This window comes from Ambystoma mexicanum, chromosome 2q (genome assembly GCF_040938575.1).
Source record: "Ambystoma mexicanum isolate Mex_15411 chromosome 2q, UKY_AmexF1_1, whole genome shotgun sequence".
Classification (NCBI taxonomy): Eukaryota; Metazoa; Chordata; class Amphibia; order Caudata; family Ambystomatidae; genus Ambystoma; species Ambystoma mexicanum.
This window is the reverse complement of record NC_090924.1, coordinates 340,472,827-340,498,015: the sequence shown is the minus strand read 5'-3', so window position 1 is coordinate 340,498,015 and position 25,189 is coordinate 340,472,827. Positions and strand designations below refer to the sequence as shown.

At 43.9% G+C, this 25,189-nt stretch overlaps 1 protein-coding gene across 1 annotated transcript in view; it reads right to left on the bottom strand.

Annotated features, from left to right (window-relative positions):
- Positions 1 to 6,591: 6,591 nt before the first annotated feature.
- Positions 6,592 to 25,189, bottom strand: part of MLST8 (MTOR associated protein, LST8 homolog) — a 670,473-nt gene continuing 651,875 nt past the window's right edge. The window contains exon 9 of the mRNA XM_069647345.1: positions 6,592 to 7,299. Coding sequence (XP_069503446.1) covers positions 7,181 to 7,299 — 119 coding nt within the window. The 3' untranslated portion in view covers positions 6,592 to 7,180. The remainder of the gene's footprint in view (positions 7,300 to 25,189) is intronic.

The window sequence follows — 25,189 nt, the reverse complement described above, 5'->3', positions numbered from 1 at the left end:
CAGTTGTATTTTATGAGAGAACGTGAACTAGTCCAGGAATGTCTTTAATGAGTGCAGATGAAAAAAGCACGAACTGGCTACCGTGGAATTTTGGCTGCCTAGAGAAAGAAGCGGATCCAGCCATACTCCAAGATTAATAACCTTAGAGGCAAATGTTGGGAAAGCTCCTTGCGATGCAGGCCATAACCGAGTTGTCCACAGGTGTCTGACACTAGAGGTCTGTCCAGATCACCAAGACTGATGATTTAACACAAGTGAAGGGCATGACAGAATTTCCGTTTCTTGAATATTAAACTTTAGGCGATTAAGGTTCATCCACCAGCCAATCTGTTTCAGACAGTCCTTAAGAAAGTCTGAATAGGTGCCCATTCAAGATGAAAGATCAGTTGGGTGTCATTGACATAACTGTAGAACAGAAAGGTTGAACAGAAGGGAACTAAGAGCTGAGCCTTGAGGAAATGGCTTTAACAGCTGATTCAAAACGAGTCAATACTTTCTGGATTTTCTCTTTCATTCTACAGAAACAGTCTCACTATATGTTTCAAATTGTCTACTCTCTGCACACTATGCTAAGTATTCGTCTCTTCTTCTTTTGCTTGATTTTTATGCTGCCTTTAATATGATTGAACATTCTACTCTTCACTCCACTCTGTTCTTCCATGGCTTTGTTCTTATCTTGTGGATTGATTGATTGATAGATATTTTATTTCTATCGCGCTCGTACACAAGTGTTTCAGAGCGCAACAAGGCAAGGGAGGGGAACAGGGGAGAACAAAACAGCGATCTTGCTAGGCCCAGTGACATTGAGAACGCGCAAGTGCATGGGAGAGGGGGAGGGGAAAAGTGCATGGAAGGTGGGAGAGGTGGAAAGTGCGAAGCAGAGGAGAAACAGATAAATAACAATAAATAAATAAATAATAAAGGCAACAAACAGTGGTAATGCAGTCAGCAATTTGCAAGTGCTAGGTTTAAGGCAGCAGACAGGGTAGGTCTGATAAGTGCAGGAAGAAAAAGAGAGGGCTGTATGAGTACAGATACAGACCCCAGTGCAAGGGGTGGCCCGGAGGCAGGGCGGGAGGGTGGCAGGATGAGCAGGTACCTGGGCCCAAAAGACAGAGGGTGGCCAGGTGCACGGTGCCAAGAGAGAACAGATCAGCAGTGGAGAAGGGGAGCGAAGGCAGAAGAAAAGAGGAAGGTCTTGAGGTGCTTCCGGAACCGGAGATGGTTCTCCTCAAGTTTTAGAGTGGCAGGGAGGCTGTTCCAGAGGGAGGCCCCAGCCGAAGACAGATCTCCTCCTAGCTCGTTTCTTAGAAAAACGACTGACCCTGAGTGAGTTGGAGGTAGAGGAGCGAAGAGCTCGAGAGGGGAGGTATTTGCGGAGGGATAGCTGAAGGTATTTTGGACCCAGGCCCCAGAAAGCCTTGTGGACAATGCAGAGGGTTTTGAATTTAATCCTTGCACCCACTGGGTGCCAGTGGAGAGATTTTAGAGCTGGAGAGATACGATCCCAGGGCTTGAGGCCAAGGACAGTCCTGTTCTGGATTAGTTGCAGAGGACGGAGAGTAGAGGCTGGTACATTTAGAAAGAGGCTGTTACAATAGTCCAAGCTAGAGAGAACCAGAGCTTGAGATACCATGAGCTTCTGGGGGAAGGAGAGGAAAGACAGAGTACCTCTGAGGAGGTGCAGTTGGAAATTTGACTTTTTAGAGACCTCAGAGATGTGGGCGGAGAAGGAAAGGGTGGGGTCAAAGATGACCCAGAGGTTCTTAGCCTCGCAGGTGGGGGGTAGGAGGAGGGCCAAGGGAGGCCGGCCAGAGAGTGGGGGAAAGTGTACCGATGAGGAGGATCTCCGTCTTGCTGGCATTCAGACAAAGATCATTGGCGGCACACCAATCTTGAATGGCAGTTAGGCAATCAGAGATGAGAGAGGGAGAGGAGGTGGCAGAGGGCAGCTTGAAAATGATTTGAGTGTCGTCAGCGTAGCACTGGAAATTTGAGCAGAAAATGGCAATGCAGTGGGCGAGAGTTGCCAGGTATTGGTTGAAAAGCCAGGGCGAGAGGTTAGACCCCTGGGGAACACCACAGGTAGAGAGGAAGATAGATGAAAGGAAGGACCCAGTTAGACCTGGGAGCGTCGATCTCAGCTGCCCTACACTTACGTTTAAGTGTAGCTAGGTCAGAGTCATACCAGGAATTGCACTTGGCTTTGGACTTCAAACGGATCCTCATGACAGGGGCAAGAGCATCAAGCATATCAGAAATTGAAGAGTAGAGCAGAGACAGGGCTGTATCAGGATGAGAGACAGCCAAAGGTAGGGGGCGGGGGGGAGAAAGTGACGGCAAAAGCCTCAACTGAGACACGCTTCATGGGCCGGATGTCCGAGAAGGTAGGTGGCAGTGTTGGGGTAGGCTTGGCTTGGGGGGAAGAGAGGGAGAGATGAGATGAGAGGAGGGAGTGATCGCTCCAGGAGAGAGGAGTGGTCAGAGGGATGGAGAGGGGGAGGTCAGAGGAGATCAAGACATTGAGTGTGTGCCCTGCAGAGTGAGTCGGGCCAGAGGGGAGGATGGACAGGGAGAGGGAGTCGCAGAGGTCACGGAAGAGTACAGAGGAGGAGCAAGGAGAGTCTAAATGTATATTTAGTACTTACTCTGCATCTTGCTCTGACCAATTCTCCTAAGTGCGCCCTCTCTGGTATGGGATCCTTCAAGACCCCATCCTTGTCCCGCTTCTTTTTTCCCATCTAAACTACTTCACTATCTCCTATTATTTCCTCAATCTATCATATTAATTCTATGCTGATGATTCTCAAATCTTTTTTCTTTGTTCTTACCCTCTTCATGTTCCCCTTTCCACCTATACTAGGTATCCATTACTGAATGTCTGCTAATTTTGTTCATCCTTATACCTCTAAAGCTGAAGTTATTTTCTTCCCTCCCTCCTCCTCTACCGCCATCCTTTCTTCCTGCCTTCTCAACTCTCTCTTTATGCCTGAACACAGTCATTGCATTATCTTTGATTCTTTTCTCTCTGCATATTTCTAATTCTGCATAGGCCTGACACTTTCATCTGTACAATGTGCACAAAAGGTCGGTCACTACTCTCATTCAATGCCACTAACCGTTTGTTTCCTCCTTAATCTTTTCTTGGGTTGACTGTTGCTCTGCTCTCCTGCTTGGGTATCTCCACTTTGTTCAATTTAAAATTCTTCTGTTCACCTACTTTGCTGTCTTTCTAACTGCAACACTTTATTTTTCTGGCTTCTCTTTAGTCCAGTCTAATATTTCGCATGCTCATGATCTCGCTCCCCCTTGTCTCTCGACTCTGATATCTTTCTATGTCCCTCCCCTCTCAGGCCTCAGTCTCAGTTTCTTCTAACACTTCCTAGATTCCATGTGCCCAGTCTCGTTTTCTCTTTTTTCCCCCCTTTTGACTCCAAAGAACTTGAATCAACTGCCAATTTCTAACAGGTCTTTAACCTCCTTATCCTTCTTTCGCTCCCATTTAAAAGAGCATCACCTTTCACTCTTTTATTACGGTTTACACATTTTGTTTATCGTCTGAAATTGTAGTTTCTTCCAGACAGTTCAGCGCTTTGGTAAAAGCTCTATATAAGCCAAAAATAAATATAAAAAATACAAATTTCAACCCGCCCTGGTTATTCCTTATTTCAATTTGAATACTAACAGCTGATTGGTTTATTCTTGGATCTGCCTAAATAGGATTAATTATTGATTCATTATTAGTGTCTGCACATTGGTTAATTACTTTAGTAGCTTTTGGCCACTTGCATGAGACTGCAGACGGTTAAGGGCAGCCACGCGTGTGAACACACTTTAGAATCCTTCAAAGTGCGGCAAGTGGCTTCACGTTGCTCTGCAGCTCCTCTGCTCTCGTCTGACATAGACCACGTCGGACACCAAAGCACACAGGCTCTGCAAGATAGGGTTAGTTAACATTATTGCTGGTAAGTCTTTTCCTCAGTTACCTTTTAGTTAGCCAACTACATTTATTTCCTCACCAGTTACCAGTTATGAATTGTTCCTCCGCTCCCTTGTCTATCACCATGTTTTACAGTGTTTCCTGGGACACATAGTCTTACCAGCCATAACTCTGTAGTGTTGTACCTGTCGTACAATGTCTCATGGCACATCAAATCCCCGGTGGCTTGTTTCCCAGTCATACCTGGATTGGGAGCTCATCCAACTCGCTACAGGGTGCTGTTGTTAACGGTATCAGGAGAAAATTAATTATATGCTACATAATGTTGTTACTGCTCCAAGCTTCACTTCGTTAAGGGGACAGCATTACCCATTTTGTAAGGCCCCAAACAGTATCCGCGCTGAAGGATTGGGGACACCTGACATTAGTACATTCATTACTTTTTAGTGACCCTCTGGCATGTTCAGTGTTTCTTAAAGCAACTATTCTTTCTTGAGATCTATGTGTATCCACAGTATTCCTTCATAAGACTGGGGAGATCATGCTTGTGGCTATGCCCCGACATCCGGGATCTCTGCGTAGGGGGGTTTATCTGTCGAGCAAGGAAAATTAGTGCTGGCTGCAACTTGAGTACATATATATAGTCAGGGTCTTGGAATATTGTCCGGCCAGTTGGTGAATTTGGTTGAAGTTGGAGGTAGGATCGGCGACCAGTAAGGGCCAACCGCCTAGGAGGTAAAGGGAGAGGCAGCCTGTGATTGTGCCCTGCAAAATTACAGGAATAAAAAGTTCGTGACAAGAGTATGCTCCCCCATTCTGCCTCTGTCAGGCACCCAGCCCCCTTTGTCACCCACTTTACATCCCCAGAGTCAGTGTGGTAGATAAATGCCAGCAATTTCCGAATTAGTCATTTTTACCACGCTGCTGGGTTATAAATTTGATCTTTAAGTGGAGGGTTTATCACCAGCAAGATGATGAAGGAAAATCCTCAACTTTAAAGCCAAAAATAGTTTTTTTTATACACTAGTATTACCACTTGTGGTAAATCCTCTAAAACCCCTGGGAATCTTATGGAATCCAAAAATGGAGACTAGCACTGCGTTATCACCACTCATAGTCTGGTGGTAAATTCATGGAGCTGAGTGGTTGTAACTTACCAGGCCGAAATTCGACAATCATTTTTGCCAAATTCATAATATGGCTCTTTGACACAATACCTAATTTTGCTTGCATGCTCTATGTTTGCCACCCATGACTGTGGTTAAGACTACACGCTGACACACTTTGGATTCCTTACTGTGGTAGACTAATTCTCAGGCAACTGCGTGCACACTCAGTGGTCCCAGATAAGAAGGTCTGGATATCCCATGAATCAGTATGGGGAAAGAAACCTATTGTACGGCTACTAATTTCAATTCTTATCGAGCTGTACGCAATTGTCAATATGTTTTGCAGTACTTTATGCAGTCCTTCTTTCGTTTACAGCACTTACTGGGCTAATGTCCCCTTTCTTATCCCTGGTCTATGTACCGCTTTGTTCACATCCTCATAAACTGGCTTACCACTTGTTCTCCTCCTTGCGCTACTGTACAGGGACCCTTCCAGAAAATGACCTTGCCATCGGTAAAGCTGTTATGTGGAGTCACTTCTGATAAAAATTGACACCCCTCTTCTTCAAATACATACAAATACAGCCGGAACACCAATTTCCTGTGACATAGCACAGAGCTACTGAAATCTTCATGTGTTTCCCTCTTAAAACTGCTTATGGCTGCATCTCAAATTGTATCTAAAGACACTTCTTGGGAGGCATTCCACTTGAAATAATCCTGGTTAATGTTTGTCTGTTTAGCTTTAAAAACAGGGTCAGTAAAAACATATCAATGGTTTCAAAATAGTTTTTTTTTGCAATTGCAACCCTCTCTTTCATCCCCTCTCCAAGCAGATCATAATCCAGGCAGAAAGATGCTATTTGTCGCTAGACAATTCACACAACTAAAGGTCCACAAAAAGATGGCATATTGTCCTGGGGGGGTTGGGGGGAATCCGATTTTAAAATGTATGTGTCAATATCAACATCTCATTGCCCACGTTATTCTGTTGGCCTAAGCCCAGTTCTCCTTTCTGTGTCTTTGCACCTCATTATACCTGTCTTATGCATGATTTTCTCATCTATTCTTGGGATCATCGACAATGTGTCGGTTTCTAGGCTTTTCCCCCAAACGGTCTTCCTTCTGGAGGTCTCTTAATTTGCGTTATCTTTCTTTCCCATGATTGTCAGTTTGAAGAATCCCCAACATTTGGTATGATGATTCTCTTACTTGTATGTGTTCCAGTGGTCTTATCCTGTTGATCTTTTATTGGGCTCTAAAGCCTGCATGCAAGTTCCTTTAGAAACATACGCTTACCTTTTCTCCTAACTAACTTGGACTTTTTTTTTCCCTTCTATCTGTCAGGTTCCTACCTATTTTGACTCCCATTCTGGTTCCTTGTCTGGCTTTATACATGTTCCTGGTCCTTCTGCAGTTCCATTCTATCTGTTGTTCCAATGTTTCTTAGCACATCGGATTGATTGTTATAAATACAGTAAACAAACTGCAAGATAAAAAGGAGAGGTGATGTAGAAATCACATTTTTGAAAAGCAAGGGTATACATTCTCATGTTTATTAAGTGAATCAGGGATTTGAAAAAGAAAATGTCTATATTCAGTCTGGCGCTCGAAACAATCTAGTAAAAGAGCAGTACAGTCACAAAACCCTTGTGCAGGGCCAAAGCTTCAGCCATAAGGTTGAAAATCCCAGATCGTTTGGAGAACAGTCACAGATGTGTACAGAAAACACTCATCTTTTAATCTTTCAAAAAAGCCATAGTTCAGCTCACAAGGTAATGGTGAACCATGGCAACAAGCTCCTTTTTGTATGCAGAAGATTTATTTTGGTGAATCAAGGATGGTTTGGCGAAGTCTCCATTTTCATTCACTCTAAAACCATCTTTGCTTTTGAAACACTTTCCATACCAACTCATTTGTTTCTAGCTCTCCAGTCTTTTGGTGACATTGCAACGGTCTGCATTTTCATTCACTCCAAAACCCTCTTTGGTTTTGAAACACTTTCCATACCAACCAATTTGTTCCTAGCTCTCCAGTCTTTTGGTGACATTGTGATCTTGGAGAAATGCTGCAGGGCAACGACAGAGGAGCACCTTTATTGATGACTGCCAAGTTACTCTGACGAGGAAGGTCATCCGAGAACACTGTCATTGAATGCTAGGCAGGCAATAGCCTTCTGGTGTCCGCTGTACTCCCGCTTGATCTCCCCCGTCTCCACGCACCAGAGCCTGGCCAGGTTGTCTGAAGAGGCTGAAAGAAAGAGAGGAGTGCTAAAGACAGGAATTCCAAAACATGCTATTTTGACCTAAGCTCATCTGTGTATGTACAAAGTGTCCTAAACAACTCTTAAAATCGAACAACATAACATGACCAACCTAACATCACTATGCATATGCATACAGATTACAAAGGTTTTGCCAGGTTTAAATGTTTTTCTTTGCCATTTGTTTTGATTAGTAGCATCCCTTCATGAACCACTTGTCCCATCTAAGGTGCAAGTAATACATCTGAAGATAATTCTGCTGGTCTATGTCTGGACGATAGATACATCTTTACATAGCGATCGAAGCAAAGAAAAAGTGCTCTGTTGTAATCCCAATCCTGCATCCTCCCACGGCAAAGAAATTGACAGGCACACAATGTACGTCGCTATTCAGAAGATTTCTGCATTAAAATTGTATTTTGTTGGTTTCAGTGTAAATGTCCCTTAACATGGTTGATTTTGCGCTCCCTTTAGTCAAACCATCTAGCTTCAAGCTCTCGTCATAGAATACTTTAGTAAATACCTTCATGTTTACGTATAATTTGAAAGACGCCTAGATGTTAAGATATAGAGCATTTATTTCAATACAACACAGATCTGTAACCTAAAAAACGCAATTAACCATTGTTCTACACCAACTTCACTCCTACTGCTGTGACAAAGACCCCTGCCTGGATCTGTGGACGAATGGCCTTGGGGGCCTGTTACTTGAACACTCCAGCAGAAGATGGACTCGAAGTAAAATGTGGAGGATCTTAGACGCAGTCTCCCACTGTCCAGGCCACTTGGCATGTGACAGTCACCCCGTCAGTGCCACAAGAGTCCATTTCCAGACCTCTGAAATAACCCCAACCTATCCCACAAGTGTTTGCGATTTGTGGGCTCCCTGAGGGTTGCATGTCCACTCACATCACAGAGTTTATGCATGTTAGCAAACACATACTCAACTGCTGCATGCCTGCGAACGTGCAAGGGATACGCTGAACCTCTAGATGATATAAGAAATCCAGTGGGGAAATGCCAAACCCCATGGGAAGCAGTTACTTACAGTCTGTACTCAAATAGTTAGCTTACAACTTCTCCCTGCACAACCAGGCCACCGAAGAGAATACAACATGGTCACCATAGCAGATATAACTTAAGGCTGGGCCCATCAGCCTCTTCTCGCCTGCATGGAAGGAATAAGACGGGCCAGTCCTCAAAGGTTCAGTCTAACAGATGCACCCCCTCAACCCGAGTCTGACCTTGGGGAGGGAGGACCTATAAAAGCAAGGCACAGCAGATCTGGTTTGTGGATTGTAGGAGGAGGAAGATTACGGTGAAAGTGGAAGGTTGTGGAGAACGAGGAGAAGACAGAAGAGGGGTGGGTTTGAGAGTGGGAGGTAGAGCAGAATCAAAAGGCGGCGGGAGTGGAGGAGAAGGCTGGAGAGAGTGGGAAAAGGAGAGGTAGTGGGGGGAATTACATCTACAGGAGGAGGTGAATGCTGGAGTTAGTTGAAAGAGGAAAGGTGGCATCGAGAATTACATCTGGACGAGGAGGAACTGGGAGGTGGAGGGCAGAAGAAAGTTGGTGGCGGAATGAATAGCAGTAGGAATATGTGGTAGAGGACTTAAGAAGCAATAGATGTAGCTGGAGTTATAGATGAGAAAGTGGGCATTTTGTTTACAATTATTATTGTAGCGCAATTTGGTTAAAATTAAGTACAAATGTAATAAATAAAAAACTCTAATAAAAGATAAAACAATCATGCAAGTTCATATTACAATCCATAATTATTTCATTGAGATTGTGAAGTGAGCCTAGATTGTATGAGGAGCCAGAAACAAGTAAGAGCAAGCGACAGACCAATTTGCTGGCCGCTCATAACAAGCCCAGAAAGATTCTGTTGAAATAAAATATGGATCATGAACACATTTTTCCAAAATATGAATCTGTCAGTAATAGTTGCAGGACAGTAAAGAAATACATCTCAAAGAGTTTCCAGCACATTTTCAGCATTGCATAATCAGCACCAATGTTTTGATTTGTCCAGCCCAATTTCGGGCCCCACAATATCCAGCGTTTGTGGCATGTTGAGTCTGAATTTCACAAAAATGTCACAAAAGGTTTTATGCAAGAAAGAGGGTGTATATTTGTAAGGTGAGCCCTGGCTGAATGGTGGGTGTTAAATATCTGCAATTTAGGATTATTTCGGATAAATTACCTGTTATTTATGTGTTGTACATAGCTTTATTTGGTATAAAACCATAAAAGCAATTACATATCACATTCTAAACATAATGCATGAAAAGTAACAGCTCTTATTGGCGATACACATTACAATTTTAAAACGAAAATAAAAGAAATCTGGGGTGCACATTTATTAATCACATTTCACCCTATATAACCAGGCTCTATGTACAAATTTAGCAATGAAATAAATTAAATTCACATCTGATGTATTCTTACAGAAAGTTACAGCCAGATCTGTTGTTCTAATATCTTTCAATCGAAATACTGGCAATAGATAGCACTTTATCAGCCGTGTATAACCTGGGCAAAACCATAAGAAATGCTTGATTGACTCTTTGGAATTGCCACAAACTTTACAAAGCGTCCCCAGGGTATTTAGCCATCTTGCTGTAAATGTGGCCACTTTGAGAGTATTTGTGCGTAGTTGTATATATAAAGCTTGGGCATGTGCAGGGGTTACACAATCTAGGTACAATTCTAATCCCTCTACTTGTTTCAACATTATATAGGGGGTGCCCGTCTTCAGCACAGGACAGGCACTTTTCATCTGGCTTATTATAACTTTGTGGTACTTAACTTTAATTTGGGCTTTTGAGCTCTGAGTTGGGCCATCTGGCTTAAACTCAGAGCATGAGATGTCTTATTGTCTATGAATTTAGACAATAAAAGTGTTATATTGAATATGTTATTGCTTACTGATATCTGAAATGTCATATCATACTATAAATATAGCCACTAATTGATCATAAATGTGTTATATTGAATATGTCACTGCTTATTGATATCTGAAATTTATTCCATGGTAAGGTGCAACCTAAATGCCCAATACACCAGAGAATAATAAGTGATAATTGCATTTTAAATCACAATTGAAATCTATATTATGGTAATGTATAAACTATGTTCAAAATATCACTATAAAATATGTGACAATCGTAACAGTTGAATCCATGCCTATGAAGACTAATTATATAAGTCAACATAAGCATAGATTCACAAAATGATTCTGTACATCTGTGTCTCCCTTTCAATATATAATTTCACAAGCTTACTTTAGTGGAAAAAGAAGTGGAAGCAAACAGTAGACTCTTAACTTGGACACACTTATTACATACAATTATACTCATGTCGCCTCGTATGGCGCCTTGTAGAACACATCACTCTACCCCAGTAGTCACGCTAGCTGTAGAAAATATCCACGCATAAAAATGGCATTTAAAATGGCTGCCAAACGCGATTTACGTTAAAACATCATCACGTCCACCTACGTGATGACATCACAATGCTGGAAGTATAAAACCAGAAGTGGACACGAGTATAGCCACAACGCGGATCCGGGCGTTGAGGGAAAGACAATCAAATCTTTCAATTTAGCAACCCAAAAGGAGAAATGTAAGCAACCAGCACTGCTTTTACTAGAGAGCAGCACTCTACTCTTTAATATATTTATCCATTTACAAGCAACCAGCCCTGCTTTTGCTAGAGAGCAGCACTCTACTCTTTAATATATTTATCCATTTACCAAAATAACTTGTACTATTTCAGTTAGAGAATAGCACGCTATTCTTTGATCTACACATTTACCTAGTAAGGTTTCCTAGACAATCAAAATGTACAGAAAGCTATTGCTAAGTGAAAAATCACTCTTAGATAAAGAGCCATTGAATACCTTAGATAAAAACAAGATAATTCCTAATCTTATAAAAAATTGAAAAATGAGGAAAGAAGTGTTCTAAGTGACAATGGACCAAGAATTATGGGCACACTCTAGCAAACTTTAACACTGAACACTAAAAGGAAGATAGGCTATAGAATGAACTTAATTCCTACTTAGAATCCAATTTACTCTTATAGGAAACAAGACATAGAAGATACAATTGAATCTCATGAAAAATACTGTGGATAGCTTTCTAAGTCCCATTTAGAAGAACATAAATCTGTTGGGTGAGTAACCAAAAAACTGTGGAAAAACTCATATTAGAAAACCTATTTTTCATTTCTTTTACTTTGACTCACCATCCTTCTTGTTGATGTCTACCACTCTAAATTGCAGTATCTCTCCTGAAGAACCATAGGAACCATTATAGGGAAACACGTGTTGAGAGATGATTGAACAAGAGAGATGATTGAACAAGTGTATGACTAAGCAATCGAAGAAAGTAAATTGTATGAAACCAATACAATACTACTGAAGACTAAGTGTATGAAATCAATACAAAAGCAATTGAAGTAATTTAATTGTATGAAACCAATACAAAAGTAACTGAAGAAAATGAACGATATGAAACTAATACAACATAACGGAAGTTAAATCAAATAAACAGAAAAAAGCACAAAATCAAGCATGTATGTGGTTTTTGAAGTCAAATTTTCAATTTTGAATTGTTAGCGCACAGTCCAAAAGGTAGCGCACAATATTTAAGTATTCCGTTCTAATATTGTTACGGTCACAATAAGGGTACCATGCGTGTAGATAACAGTATAACTACAACACATCACTACTGTGGACTCGCCCAAGAGAAAAAGAAAAAGCTGACCGTGACTGGAATCAGTGTAAGAGAACAATACTCCATACCCCAATTCAATACAGCAACGGCTTGGTGGCAATCACTTAATTTAAGGGCTTAAATCCACATTCCCATCGCAAATTTGCCGTTGGGTCTCCCTTAGGTTGCTTTAATGTGCTCCACAAAAAACTATTGTCCGCCACACTTCGCTCAGATGAGGGGCAATGACCCCACAGTTCCGCCCCATACATTGCAGCTGCCCCTAAAACCTTATCATAAAGGCAGCAAATTACGCCGCTGTATTTCTCCAAGGTCGCTGTGGCCTTAACTAGATGCGCTGACCATGTTAGATCTTCTAAAAATCAAATCCCTATATCGTCATAGTAGCACACCTGTTCTAACACATAATCATCTGCCAGCACACTCAACTTGATTTTCTTCTGGTTCTTTATACCAAATACCAACACCTTTATTTTCTCTAGATTCAATGACATAGACAAATCTTGACCTTTCTCTATGAAAATGTTCAGGTTGTGTTTCAGCCCTATTTGGGTTGCGGATAGTAGTACAGCATCATCAGCATAGAACAGTACTGGGAACCTGTCCCGCCCAAGCTCAGGCGGGTCGAAACAGGCAACCATCAGTTCCTCTATGATTAAGTTTATATACAGAACAGAATAAGAGAGGGGCCAGCACACGCCCCTGGTGAACCCCCCCTCTACACTGCAAAATATTCAGTAAGCTCCCCGTCCAACCCTCACCTTATTGCTGCCCTGTTATCACAATAAAGGGATTGGATATTAGCCAAGGGGGCATCTGGAATGCCCTTTTCTCTCAGTACCGACCATAGTTTGCTGCAGGATACACTGTCAAATGCTGTATGAAGGTCCACAAAAACAGCATAGACTCTGGTCTGCTGGACTGTAACATATTTTGTCAGAATTACATTTAGCCTGAGACATTGTTCCACGGTGCGGATACCAGTGCAAAACCCTGCTTGGAGATGGTTCAGTATACTGCTCTCAGTGGCCCACTTTTGTAGGCGAGTTGTTAACACTTTTAAATGGTGCATCCAAAAAGCGAAATAGGTCTATAAATACACAGCTTCATATAGTACTGCTTTTTAAACATTGGCACAATTATAGCGGTTCACCAGGATTGTGGCACGTTCCCCAGTTTAGCAATACAATCAAACCGCATTTAACGGCTGCTAAACAAGCGAAAATTGCTGGGAAGGTGTACGGCACAACCTACTCGGCGTACGCGTGGGGTGCATTCATATGGGTGGCTCCCTCCGTGCCCTTCAGGATGATGGATTGGAAATGTGACAATGAAGGTAGGATGGTAGTTCTGCACGGGTTCCTGGAACAGAGGGAATGCTACATTATAAACACATATGCGCCCAACCATGAGGCTACGACCTTCAAGACAATGGGCCCCAGACTAATGCAGTATAGGGGAGCCATGTGGCTATGGGGAGGGGACTTTAATTGCAACCTGGATCCAACCTTGGATGAGTCAGACGATAAGAGACCGGAAGCCGGCACCGCCTCCTAAAGCACTGAGAGACCAGATGGAGTTAGGTCTCAAAGACATATGGAGAAGCTGCATGGGAGAAGGAGGGGTTATTCCTATTACTCCAGCCCACATGAGGTGCACACACGCATCGATTATATGCTCACAGGAAAGGAAACGCTGGGAGAATTTGTGGCTACAGAATATAAAGCTTGGGTCCTATCGGACCATGCACCACTGGAAGTGACGTGGCAGAGAAACGCAGTGAAGCCCCCAGTCCCGACCTGGAGATTGTGGGCGGAGGCATTACTGGACGAGGGGTTCAGGGTATAAACGGGCCCGGCGCATGCCGAAGTCCACATCTCCGTCTGATTGCGGCAACTGCTAACATTCACAATTCTATCTAAGTATGGCACTTGGTAGCGATCATGGAATGGGTCAGGTAGTTGGATGGAGTTGGGCAGGGGTGCCAATTCTGTCCTCATGGGGTTGTCACTTGTGTAATATTCCACCTAGCGTCGTCTCTCTCGTTATTGTAGGAGTTTCCCTTAGTCGGTTCTGGATGTTTTCTGTGTCTAAATTCTGTCAACCTGTTCTTTGTGTTTCTTGTTCGATTGTTTAGTTGTTTCAATTTGATTCTGCAGTGTTGAAGAGCCAGGTTTTAGTAGTTTTCTGAATTGTAGATGGTCTTTGGTGTTTCTTATTTCTTTCGGGATGTTGTTCCAGGTTTTTGCAGCCAGGTGGGAAAAAGATGAGCCCCCTAGTTATTTCTTGATGTATGGTTTTGGTTCCAGGCGGATTTCATTGCTTGATCTGAGGAGTTTCGTTTTAGATTGTTATTTTCTTTTGTAGGAATTCAGCTCTCTTTCCGCTGATTGCCCTGTGTTTTATGCACATTGTTTTGAAGGTGATGCAATGTTTGACTGGGAGCCAATGTAGTATTTTTAGTGCTGGAGTGATGTGGTCTCTTCTGGATAGTTTGAGGAGGAGTCTGGCTGCTGCATTTTGGATGCGTTGTAATTTCTTCAGGAGGTATTCTGGCATCCCGAGGTAGAGGCTGTTTGCGTAGTCAATTCTTGACATGATGAGGGCGACGATTGTGAGTGTTTTGTGGGTGAAGGAGAGGAAAGGTAAGATTCTTCTTCTTGTGTGTAGGAGGAAGAAGCATTTCTTGATTATTGCGTTTATTTGTGGTTCTAGGGTTAGGGTGTTGTCCATCAGGACTCCCACATTTTTTACTACCTTAGATGATGTGGGCTTGGTTCCCATTATTATGGGCAACAGTATAGTGCAGGAGGGGAGAGGCACGAGGTGGAAATACAGGAGACCCTGGGGAACATAGCACTACCGTGCTTAGAACCAGAGCAGTCAGAAATGATGGATGCACCATTGATGGAGGAAGAAGTGAGAGATACCATACTATCATTGTCCACTGATAAGACACTGGGGGCTGATGACCTTACTGGGGAATTTTATAAAGAATACGCCAGTGAGTTAACGCTGCATCTCTTGCGGATGCTGGAGGAGGCATATGAAGTAGGAACATTACCAGGGAGTCACTCATAGTGCCAATCCTTAAACCAGGGAAACCACTGCTGGACTGTGGATCCTACAGGCCGCCCTCTATGATTAACGAGGACTGTAAAGTCTTGGCCGCGCTTCTGGCTAATAGACTGCAGAGGGTGGTAACGACGCTTGTACACACAGATCAGACTGGGTACGTCCCAGGTAGAAGCACCTCCTGGAATCAGCATAGGTTACACCACATAATAGACAGAACCAAGGGGGAAGATGGGGACTATGCAATGGCATCCCCTGACGCAATAAAGGCGTTTGATTCAGTGCAATGGGTATGGCTGCATGCAGTGTTGGGGAGATTTGGGATGGGTCCTGGATTTACACGGTGGGTCCGATTGCTCTATCAGGAACCAATGGCTAGGGTTAAAATGGGCAGACACATCTTGAGACTTGGGAATTGAGCAAAGGGACCAGGCAGGGGTGCCCTCTGTCCCCTGTGATATTTATTTTGGCACTAGAACCTTTGGCGGCTCTGCTTTGAACAGACTTTAAAGACGCAGGCATACAAGTGGGCGACAAGACACATTTGATTTCGCTCTATGCAGATGACATGCTATTATATGTACGAGACCCCGAGGATAACCTGCCGTACATCTGGGAGGTATTGGATGGGTTCACGAGACTGTCTGGCATAACCATTAGCAGGGAGATGTCGAGCATGTTCCCCCTGGCGGGACTGGCCAGGCGAGATCGTGAGCGGTTACCAAACCTTGGACTGAGATGGTAAATGGAGACGTTCCGATACTTAGGGGTGGACATCTATCAGGAACCAAAGTGGGCATGAGGGGAACACATTGAAGGCACTGAAGAAAATGCATGTTTATTTGGAAGAAATTGCTGTTATCAGTGATGGGCAGAGCTGCTATATTGAAGATGGTGGTACTGCCACGCCTACTGTACCACTTTGTTAACATGCCGTCTGTAATACCAAGGCAGTTATTCCGCAGACTGGACTCACTGGTTAGATGGTTCGTCTGGGTAGAGGGGAGATGTAAGATTTTGCTGGATACACTACATAGGGACTATGGAGCAGGGGGGATTAGACTGCCTAATTTCGAAGCATACCATTTAGCCGGACAGCTAATATTTGTTATGACTTAGTTAGCAGGCAAGGGCTCACTAGACACGGAACTGTTGCAGGAAGAGGCCAGGAGGTGCTGTGGTTTGGAAATGCCAGTTTAAGAGGGTCGTCCGTGCTCATGAAACTAGGGCGCATGATCTGGCACAGAATATGGAAAATGCTGGGGAGGCGAGATGCTTACTCTAGCAATATACCCCGGACGGCCATATGCGGTAGGAACTCAAACGAGGTGCGCAACCTTTGAGTACGCTGGGAAGCGAAAGGGGTGGCCACGGTGGGGGACCTGCACAGAGAAGGAACCTGGGTGGGCTTTTCAGAACTGGTGGAGGAATATGTCATTTCCAAGGGACAATTTCTGTTGTATCGTAGAATAGCGAGGATGGCCGGGGCTGAGAAAAAAGGAGGAAGAGGTTGACATGTTAAATACATTTTACGACGGGAAAGAAGGGGGACACGTGATCTCGAGGGCCTATGAGGCAATTTTAGAGGGGATGGGACGGGTGGAACTGCGTGTTAGAGGAAAATGGGAAAAAGACTTGGGGAAACCGTTCACAAAGAAAGAAAGGGCCAAAGCACTGGTGTACACGAGGAAAGTGCCCAGAAATGCCAGATCCAAACTGACAACTGCAAGTCACACATAAGGCATATCTGACCCCAGAAGTCATCTCAAAGTTCCCGGGAGCAGGACCACAAAGATGCCCTAGATATGGAAACTAATCGGCGGGGATGATGCATATGTTTTGGTCGTGCCCTGTAATTGAGGCCTTCTGGCAAAACATAGTGGACAGGGTTTGGAAGGGGGCAGTAGAAATGGGAAGATGGACGCCTGAAGCATATCTGCTGGGACAGTTCCTGCAGCGGCGGGGAGAAGCGCCTCTGACCAGGATGCGTCCTGGCTAAAAGAAGGATTGCAATGGCCTGGAAAGCAGCAGATGGCCCTCACATTGAGGTGTGGTGGGCAGATCTGCGAAAATGGGCAGTTGCTGAAATGGTAGTGTGGCATAGGGCAGTGTACAGAGGCCAACGGGAGGTTAGCAACGATGCGAGAGCATGGAAAGCACTTGTGTAGGGGATGTTTGCCACCCCTCAAGACGGTAGGCCTGGGGATCAGGAATGAGGGAGCAGGTGGTATGGTCGGCCACGATACTTGAAGCAAGGGGATCGAGAGACAACTAAGGGGAAACAGGGAGGCATGCTCAGTTAGCAGTTGGGGTAGGGAGGAGGGTTAATACATTGTTACAGTAAAGGAAAGGCAACCGGGAGACAGTGGGGCAGGGTTATGAGTGGTTAGAAGTGGCCAAGGATGCTATTGGAGGTTCAAGTGGGGGGGCTACTCATACCTGAAGGACTACACTGAAAGGGTGAAGGAACCAATGTCATGCCTGCACTGATGTCTTGGATGTTTCCTTTTTTCTTTTAAGCAAAGGGGCCCATACACGGTGTTCATCCTTGAATAGATCAATTGGCAATCCATCCGGCCTTGGTGCTTTCCTCCCTTCCAAGCCTATAATGGCCTCTTTCTCTTCAGGTAATATGCATGCCTCTGTCGCCCACAATTTCACAAAATCCGCTATATACTTGGGGTACTTCCTGGCCTTTTTCATATAGTGTGCTGAAATAATGATACCATTCACTCGGGGGAATATGACTTAACGACTGGTTTCCAATTTTCCTTTCAACCCTCACCACTGACTTCCAAAAATTGACCTGAACACCTTTCTTACAGTAATTTAGTAGGTTGTCCCATTTTTTCTCGTTGAACTGAGCCTTTTTTTTATAGCTACCATCATTTTATAGGTGGCCCTTAATTTCCTCAGATGTGGCTTATCTGAGTTGCATTCTTTATGTAAGTTAGTAAATCATTCTCAACTTCATGACAGTCAGTACCAAACCAACCCTTATTGCTCAATGCATGCTTCCTTATTTGCCCAACCGGTTTAGTAAAAAAAAAAAGAACAGTATGTTTGTCAGTTTATGTACAAGTCTTCGACACTCCTGGGGATTTCACATTTTAAACAGATACCATCAATATGAGGTTCAATGCTGTCATATATTCTTGGTTTAATTAGGCACAGGTCAAGAGACAACCATTTTAGAACCCTTTATAAGTGCCCCGTAACCATAATAGAACTCCCATCCCTCATTCCTCTTAAGTTACTTCCACCATGTTTCCCATAGTCACAGTACAACTCAAGGGGTAATGATCGTTAATCGCTAAATCCAATCACTTCCATGCTTTAAACCCTAGACCAATCTGACATGTTGATTGTTACATAATCAATCAATAAATCAATCAATCAGAGATCTGCCCTGATGGCTTGCATAGGTGGACCTCCCGGGATTATCAGGGAGCACTCGCTCATTACATGCTCTCAAACCTAACTCAAGCATTAATCTCGCCATGTCTACGGCGGGAGGGTGACTTCTAACAGGTTTAGCTGTCTCTAGTGCAGGGATCCCGAGTGCTGTATCTTGATCATGCCATATGCCTTCCAATACTTCCAAAGGTTCATATTGGACATTAAAATCCCCCATTGCCAGTATTATTGGAGGGTTATTGGTTGATGACTGTATTTTTTTAAACTAGTAGAGTCATGGCCTTCAGACTTTCTAAGCTGTTCTTACCACCAACTCTATTATAGATGTTAAATACCAGCAGGCGTGTCCCTTTACTGCCGGTCATATCAAGGCACATAAGATCATCAGAGCCTGAGGGAATCAGCTTGGCAGACATGTCCATTGCGGGGCTAGTAAGTATTGCCAGCCCTCCCTTTGGCCTGCCTCTCAGACCTTTTGTTGCATTCATGCTGCGAGTGCTAAACTCCAAGAACTCAAAGGAATCTATTGCCCATGGTTCTTGTAGGCAAGCTAAGTCATAATAATGTAAGAAGCTAACCCACTCAGTATCTGTCAGTAATCTATTCACCCCAACCACATTCCAGGAGAGTACTTTTATGTTTAGCTTCCCAGAATCTCCCTCAGGTTGTTGGTCAATGAGCCAGTGGGGAGGATGGCGCCCTATCAGTGCTAAAGAGTCATTCTACCCTGTCCATCCCTTCCACACTTACTGTTTCTGAGGCTGGTGGTACAAAGGTCCTGTTGGTTAAACTTACTGCACTACGATTTTGCAATGGAGCTCCGGGGCGGATAGAAACTAGGGTACTTACAAGGGGGGATGTTCTTAAGTCTATGGACAAAAGGCCCTCAGCAAGGGCTGTCTTTCAATGTTATTTCCTTGTCCCCCTTGGGCATCCTGCCCCATGCACAGTACAGTATATCTTCACGGATTACAGATTTGCCTCACCTCACAAATCGTAGCCAGTGTATACATTTATTTACCAATGCGGATTGCACTTCAGAATTACCTTCCCTCAATCTTGGGGTGTCATATAAATAGGCATACCATACTTTCCGCCTTGGTGGCAGCCCCCGAAAACTGCAGGGTTCTCCACATTATCCTGTACCCGATAATGGCAGTTATGTGAGCCATTAGAACTATTCAGGGCGGGTTACATATTTTTATTCCTGTAAATAAGGTCTCTGGGGATTGCTGACACAGGTGATAGGGGTCCACTGGTTCATCAAAAGTGGCATCTACACTTTTACACTTTACAAAACAGGGTTCCCCAGCAGGAGGCCCAGATCTACCCTTCCTCTCCACCAGGTGGTCTCTGGGTATGTTCCCATTTTGTCGAAGATTATGAGAGCACTATTTCCCAGCTCTCTACTCGAGGGGACAGGCAGAGCCTGTTCACTATATGTGGCCACAAGTACAACCCTTTGTACCCCCCGGTCTCGATGATCAAAGAATCTTTCGACCACACTTTTCAGGGAATTTACTTCTTGGGTGATATTAGACTAAGCAGCCAGTATATCATGTTGCCAATTACAGTTGCTTACTACAGGCTCACCACTATATGCTGTAGCCCCCAGGTTCTGCCTCTTTCTAGATATGCCCCTTCTGACAGCTGGGCTAGTAGACTTTGTCTTTACTTTAGGTATCTTTTTCCTCCCAAACTTATTTACCCCACGCTTTTTCCCCTCCTTTAACCCAGATAAGATCGTCCTTTGAATCAGCCTCCCTACTCAGACCATCAAAATGGTTTGATAAAGGTATATCAGTCACTGGGAATTCATAAATGACTATAGGCTGCACCAGCCTGCCCACATCATGAGGTCGATCTGGGCAGGCCGCCTGTTCATCAACGACGGGGTTCAAGCATTGTGTGGGCCTTACCTGGTCACAACCATAGAAGGTAGAACATCCTTCTCCCTCCCCCCGACCTCCGTCTCCTGCTCTTTTTGTAAGGCTGCAATATTCCTAGTTGACACACCAATCAACTCTGCACCAATTACAGGTATTTACTGGGGTAACAGGGTCAGATGACATTCAATGGGCCCTCTCCCCGGCCGAGAAGCTGAAGACTGGGCTGGGATTACATATTTCCTACCTTCTACTTGGGAGGGGGTTTCAGAACTTTAAACGCTTCCAGCGGATCAGTTTTCCTCTTGTCCCACTTTATGCTCGATGCACAAAGGGGCGCTCTAGAGGCAGGTCAATCACAAGGACCAGTCTCCTAGCAGTCAGCCTGTATTGTTAACGGTTGCATAGCATTAGGGCTGACACTACAATTCGTAGACAGAGTGCTTAGTAGATGGTCCAACTAAATTAGGAACAGCGCCCTTTCTCATGTAATCTTTTCCACTATTTGGGTCAATAACTACTATATCACCCAGGAAGTCTTATCTCTGTTATTAGGACATTTACTTCCTCTATCAGTTGAAACAATTTGAACAGTTTTCTTTGGCCCTCTACTGGGGACAGTGGGCTAGAAGCTTTCCATTTCCCCATATTTGATGCAAGAATTACAGGACGTTATTCACAATAAAATTTAGAATACACTGTTGCAAACAGTACCTATACGAATGGTGCCAATCTGTATTAAATTGGGTAAAGTCTGTGCAAGCTAAGGGCAGTTTGTATAATATTCTGCAGTATCTGTCTGCAAATTCAGGCAAGAGTCTGTACAAGTTGAAGCAAATATGTGCAAAATGGGCAACGTCCAAGCAGGGCTAGATGACACAAAACTATCTGTGCAAACTAAAGCAACTCTGCAAAATAGCATAAAACCAGTGCAAGACTGGGACAAAATCAATAACAATAGCTGCAGGTCTGGTCAGAGTAAGTAGGTTTTAGTCCTTTCAGTCCTTCCAGTGCAGCGTCGGACTTAAAGCTGCATAAAAGAAGCAATGAGCTACAAATTCTCATTTCTAGATCATTAAAACTATGTAGCAAATATAAAAATGGTATTCCACAAAGTAGGTTCACTGGGCATAGCAAAAAGGAGCCGGAAACCAAACAAAGTTTAGATAGGGTATTTGCCGCACCTTGACTGACAAACCAGTAGTCTAATGCCACATCCCCAGATTAAGGTTTGGTAAATGCTTACCAGCAAGCAGGCTAGTCTGTGTCGAATCCAATGTGCCACAGCTTTGTAGGTATACTCAGCTAGGGGGTGACTCCTTGGTCGCCGACCGTCGCGGACGCCGCAGACAGCAGCGCCCTTTCCACAGCAGGATTAGGCCACAAGGGCAAGCCTGTTAGGGTTTTGTAGGTGCTGCTTCCTCCTTCCTCCCCAGGTAGGGGCATGGCCAATCCTCTGGTAGTAGCAAGCAACGAGGCCAGCACACAGCAAAGACACCGCAGACAGCAGAGCCCTTTTCCCCAGTGGGTTTACGCCACAAGGGCGAGTCCGTTAGGGTTTTGTAGGTGCTGCTTCCTCCTTCCTCCCCAGAAAGGGGCATGGCCAATCCTCCGATAGTAGCAAGGAACGATGCCAGCGCACAGCACAGACACCGCAGACAGCAGCGCCCTTTCCCCAGTGTGCTTACGTGTTATTTATGCAATCGCACTGTTTGGCTTTGCTTTTGGAGTTTTTTTACAGTAAGTTCCATAGGGATCGCTTCATTGTATACAAAATCAAACTTAAAAAAAAGAAAATGATTAGCATCCCAGCGGTATCTATGCAACTGTTTCGATACATTTTCAACTATTGCTTTTTTCAGTAGGTGTTTTAAGTCTCCTTCTAAGGATTTCGTAACTTTGATATAGAACAGAGGTTATATTAGGAGAAAGAGCAGAGGTGTTGAAGGTAGTAAACATGAAGATGACAACAAAAATAGAGGGTTGGAGGGAGGAATGTCATACGGTCGGAGGAAAGAAAGAGGAAGCTACACAAGGACAGATAAGGAAGGAGGCAACTATGGGAGTGAGTCTGGGGGTCAGACAGAAATCGTTGTGACATAAGGGGCATGGCAGAGAGGATGCACCACTGCAAAAAAGTGGCTCGCAAAAAGAAGCACCACTGGATGATAGATGTTGGGTACCCTTCTCCTTTTTGGAAAAAGCAGTTCATGCTACCCCTTTAATTGGTCAGTGTCAATAAACCCAAATAAAGAGCTAAACCAAATCCATAGTCTTTGCATCCTTCTTGATCCATACTGTCCTCTATGGCATCCTTTATTTATTGAGCAAGGGTCATTGGTCATGTGACATCATGTGCCCTTTGGTAAAATGGCAAAGTAAGGACCCGTAGCAGATTGACATTACTCATCGGTAAAGCAATGAAAGCAAGCATAGAGGGGAACAAAATGTTTATTTGGTTCTATGTGATTTTACTGAAAGAAATGTTAAAGCATTTTTTAACGGGTGAAAAAAAGGAGAAAAAAAAAATCGAAATAAATCACCTAACCTTTTTATTTACTGGCGAGTCCCCCCGCTGTTAAGGATTTCAATCGGGCGACACACACCGGACCAGGAACCTTGCCCTTAGCCTTTGATGTAGCGTGCAATTGGAATGCTTTCTCTTTATTTTCTGCAAATTAAATTTGAGATGGCAGACAACCCGTCTCACATCCCCTTTTACAAATCCCCCGGGTCACAATGGACCATGAACCAGGCCGGTTGGTGGGAATGCAATATTTATTTGTTTTAAAATTCAAAGAAATCCCACACATTTTAATATTGGGCAGCAATCACCAATGGGGTGATAATTACAATGGAAATCACTGAAATACACTTGGTTAACCTTCTACCAGAACAGATCCAAAGCACAAATGAATAGGAGCACTTTTTCAATTACGATAGATAGCACCCAAGTTAAGGTTTCTCCCTGCAATGTTCCCTCAACCCACAATTACTCAAATTCGGTGGTTAGAAAGAAGCAGCAGCTAGTCAGGGATATGAGGCAGCAAACAGAATCAAAATCTGACCTTGCCTCACAAAATCCCCAGCACTGGATTATTAAAGGTGCTGTGGACTGGACGAATTATCCCACAGGCCTCAAGGATTTTGATGATTTCCGTCAGGGACTCCATGGATGCGAGAGGCAAGCGATATTGCTTCACAAACAGAGGAGTCATTCTAAGGACCATAGTCGTATGAGTCCACAGCAAAGAGATCTTGAAAATCTAAGAAAACCAGTTTCAACTTTTGCTTTTGCTTTTGCTTCGGAGTCTCACAGGCATCAGCTAGGTTGACCCGCTCTTCAACCATTTGCCTGAAACCTGGAAAGACTTCCGGTTTTGCTATCTCAGCGGTCTTCTACAGCTTGGTGGAGAGGTCTCTGGTTAGATTATTGACCTCGACAGAGGGTTTAAGTTAGGAGAGGCAATCATTGTGGACCTGGAATATCACCTCATCCTGCCTGATGTCACAGGTCACCTCTTCCTCCCCGTAAGGGCAGGAAAAGTACACCAGGAAATTCCCCCCTTGCCGGGTGAAGATCCTGTCTGGTGCTAAGTCATTGTCACTGTCATCGTCAAAACAGTCATTGGGGATGGGTCCTATCAGTTCATTTCCTAGATCCATGGAAAAATGTCGGTCATCAACTGCCATTCCAATAATGGTGCCTGCGCCTAGAGTGATACTTCTAGGGTCACTGTTAGCCATCAATATTGGAATGGTGGTGTGTTCTACATTGACTAATGGTGTTGGGTTTAACCCCAACCCCTGCTGTTGGAGATGGGAATTGAGGTGTACATATGCGTCAGGATTTTGCAGTTTCTGTCCTCTTAATTTATTTATTCAAGTGGGAATTGTCAGGTCCGTCCTGGGATGGTGACTTCCTCTCCAATTTGAACTTCCACCGCATATGGCAGCAATTGGGCTGACCAAAATGCTTTTCCAGAATCATCAAAGCCCGTGGGATTGCCCCCTAGTCGGGACCAGGCTTTGTAATTTATCAGGTCCAAATTAATGGCAAACCGATTGAGAATGTCACTGCCTAAATAGAATGCAGCAGGGACAACTCCCACAACCCAACAATTATGTTCTATGCTTATGTTACCTATAGAAATGTTGAGCATACACCTGCTAGGCAGGAGATGTTTGGTAGTGGGACTTTCCAGGCCCATTTGCCACTTATCGATCAATTTGAATGTGGGAATGGCTGGATCTTTTGGGAGCTTTCTGAACATGGCTTCGCTGATGAAGCTCTTTCCGTTGTTCACGCAGACTCGGGCGAAACAGACTCCTTCCCCTCATTTAACTGAATAGGGATGAACAACTGTTCTCTAATTTTCTGAATGTCAGCTAAACTTTGAGCTGTTTCTCATCACTTTTGACTATAGAATTGGGATTTTCAGATTGGGAATCGGTATAAAATTTCAAAGTATTTCCTTCCAGTGTGGAATGCCACTTAAAACTGGAAGGAAAGTTGATTTTCAGGAATGGAGAGGAGTTCCCATCACCCGTTTGTTTTCCTACAGCAATTACTGTCACATCAGGTATTTGATTATTCTGGAAATGAAACTCATTATGATCAGATTTTTGTTCAACCATGTTGCATGTGCCATTTAAACTAACATGGTTGACACTGTTAATTTTATTGGCCTATTAGTCTGAGTAGAGAGGACCTTGTTCACACAGTCTATTAGGGGGGGTACAACCTGCGTAGGATGTC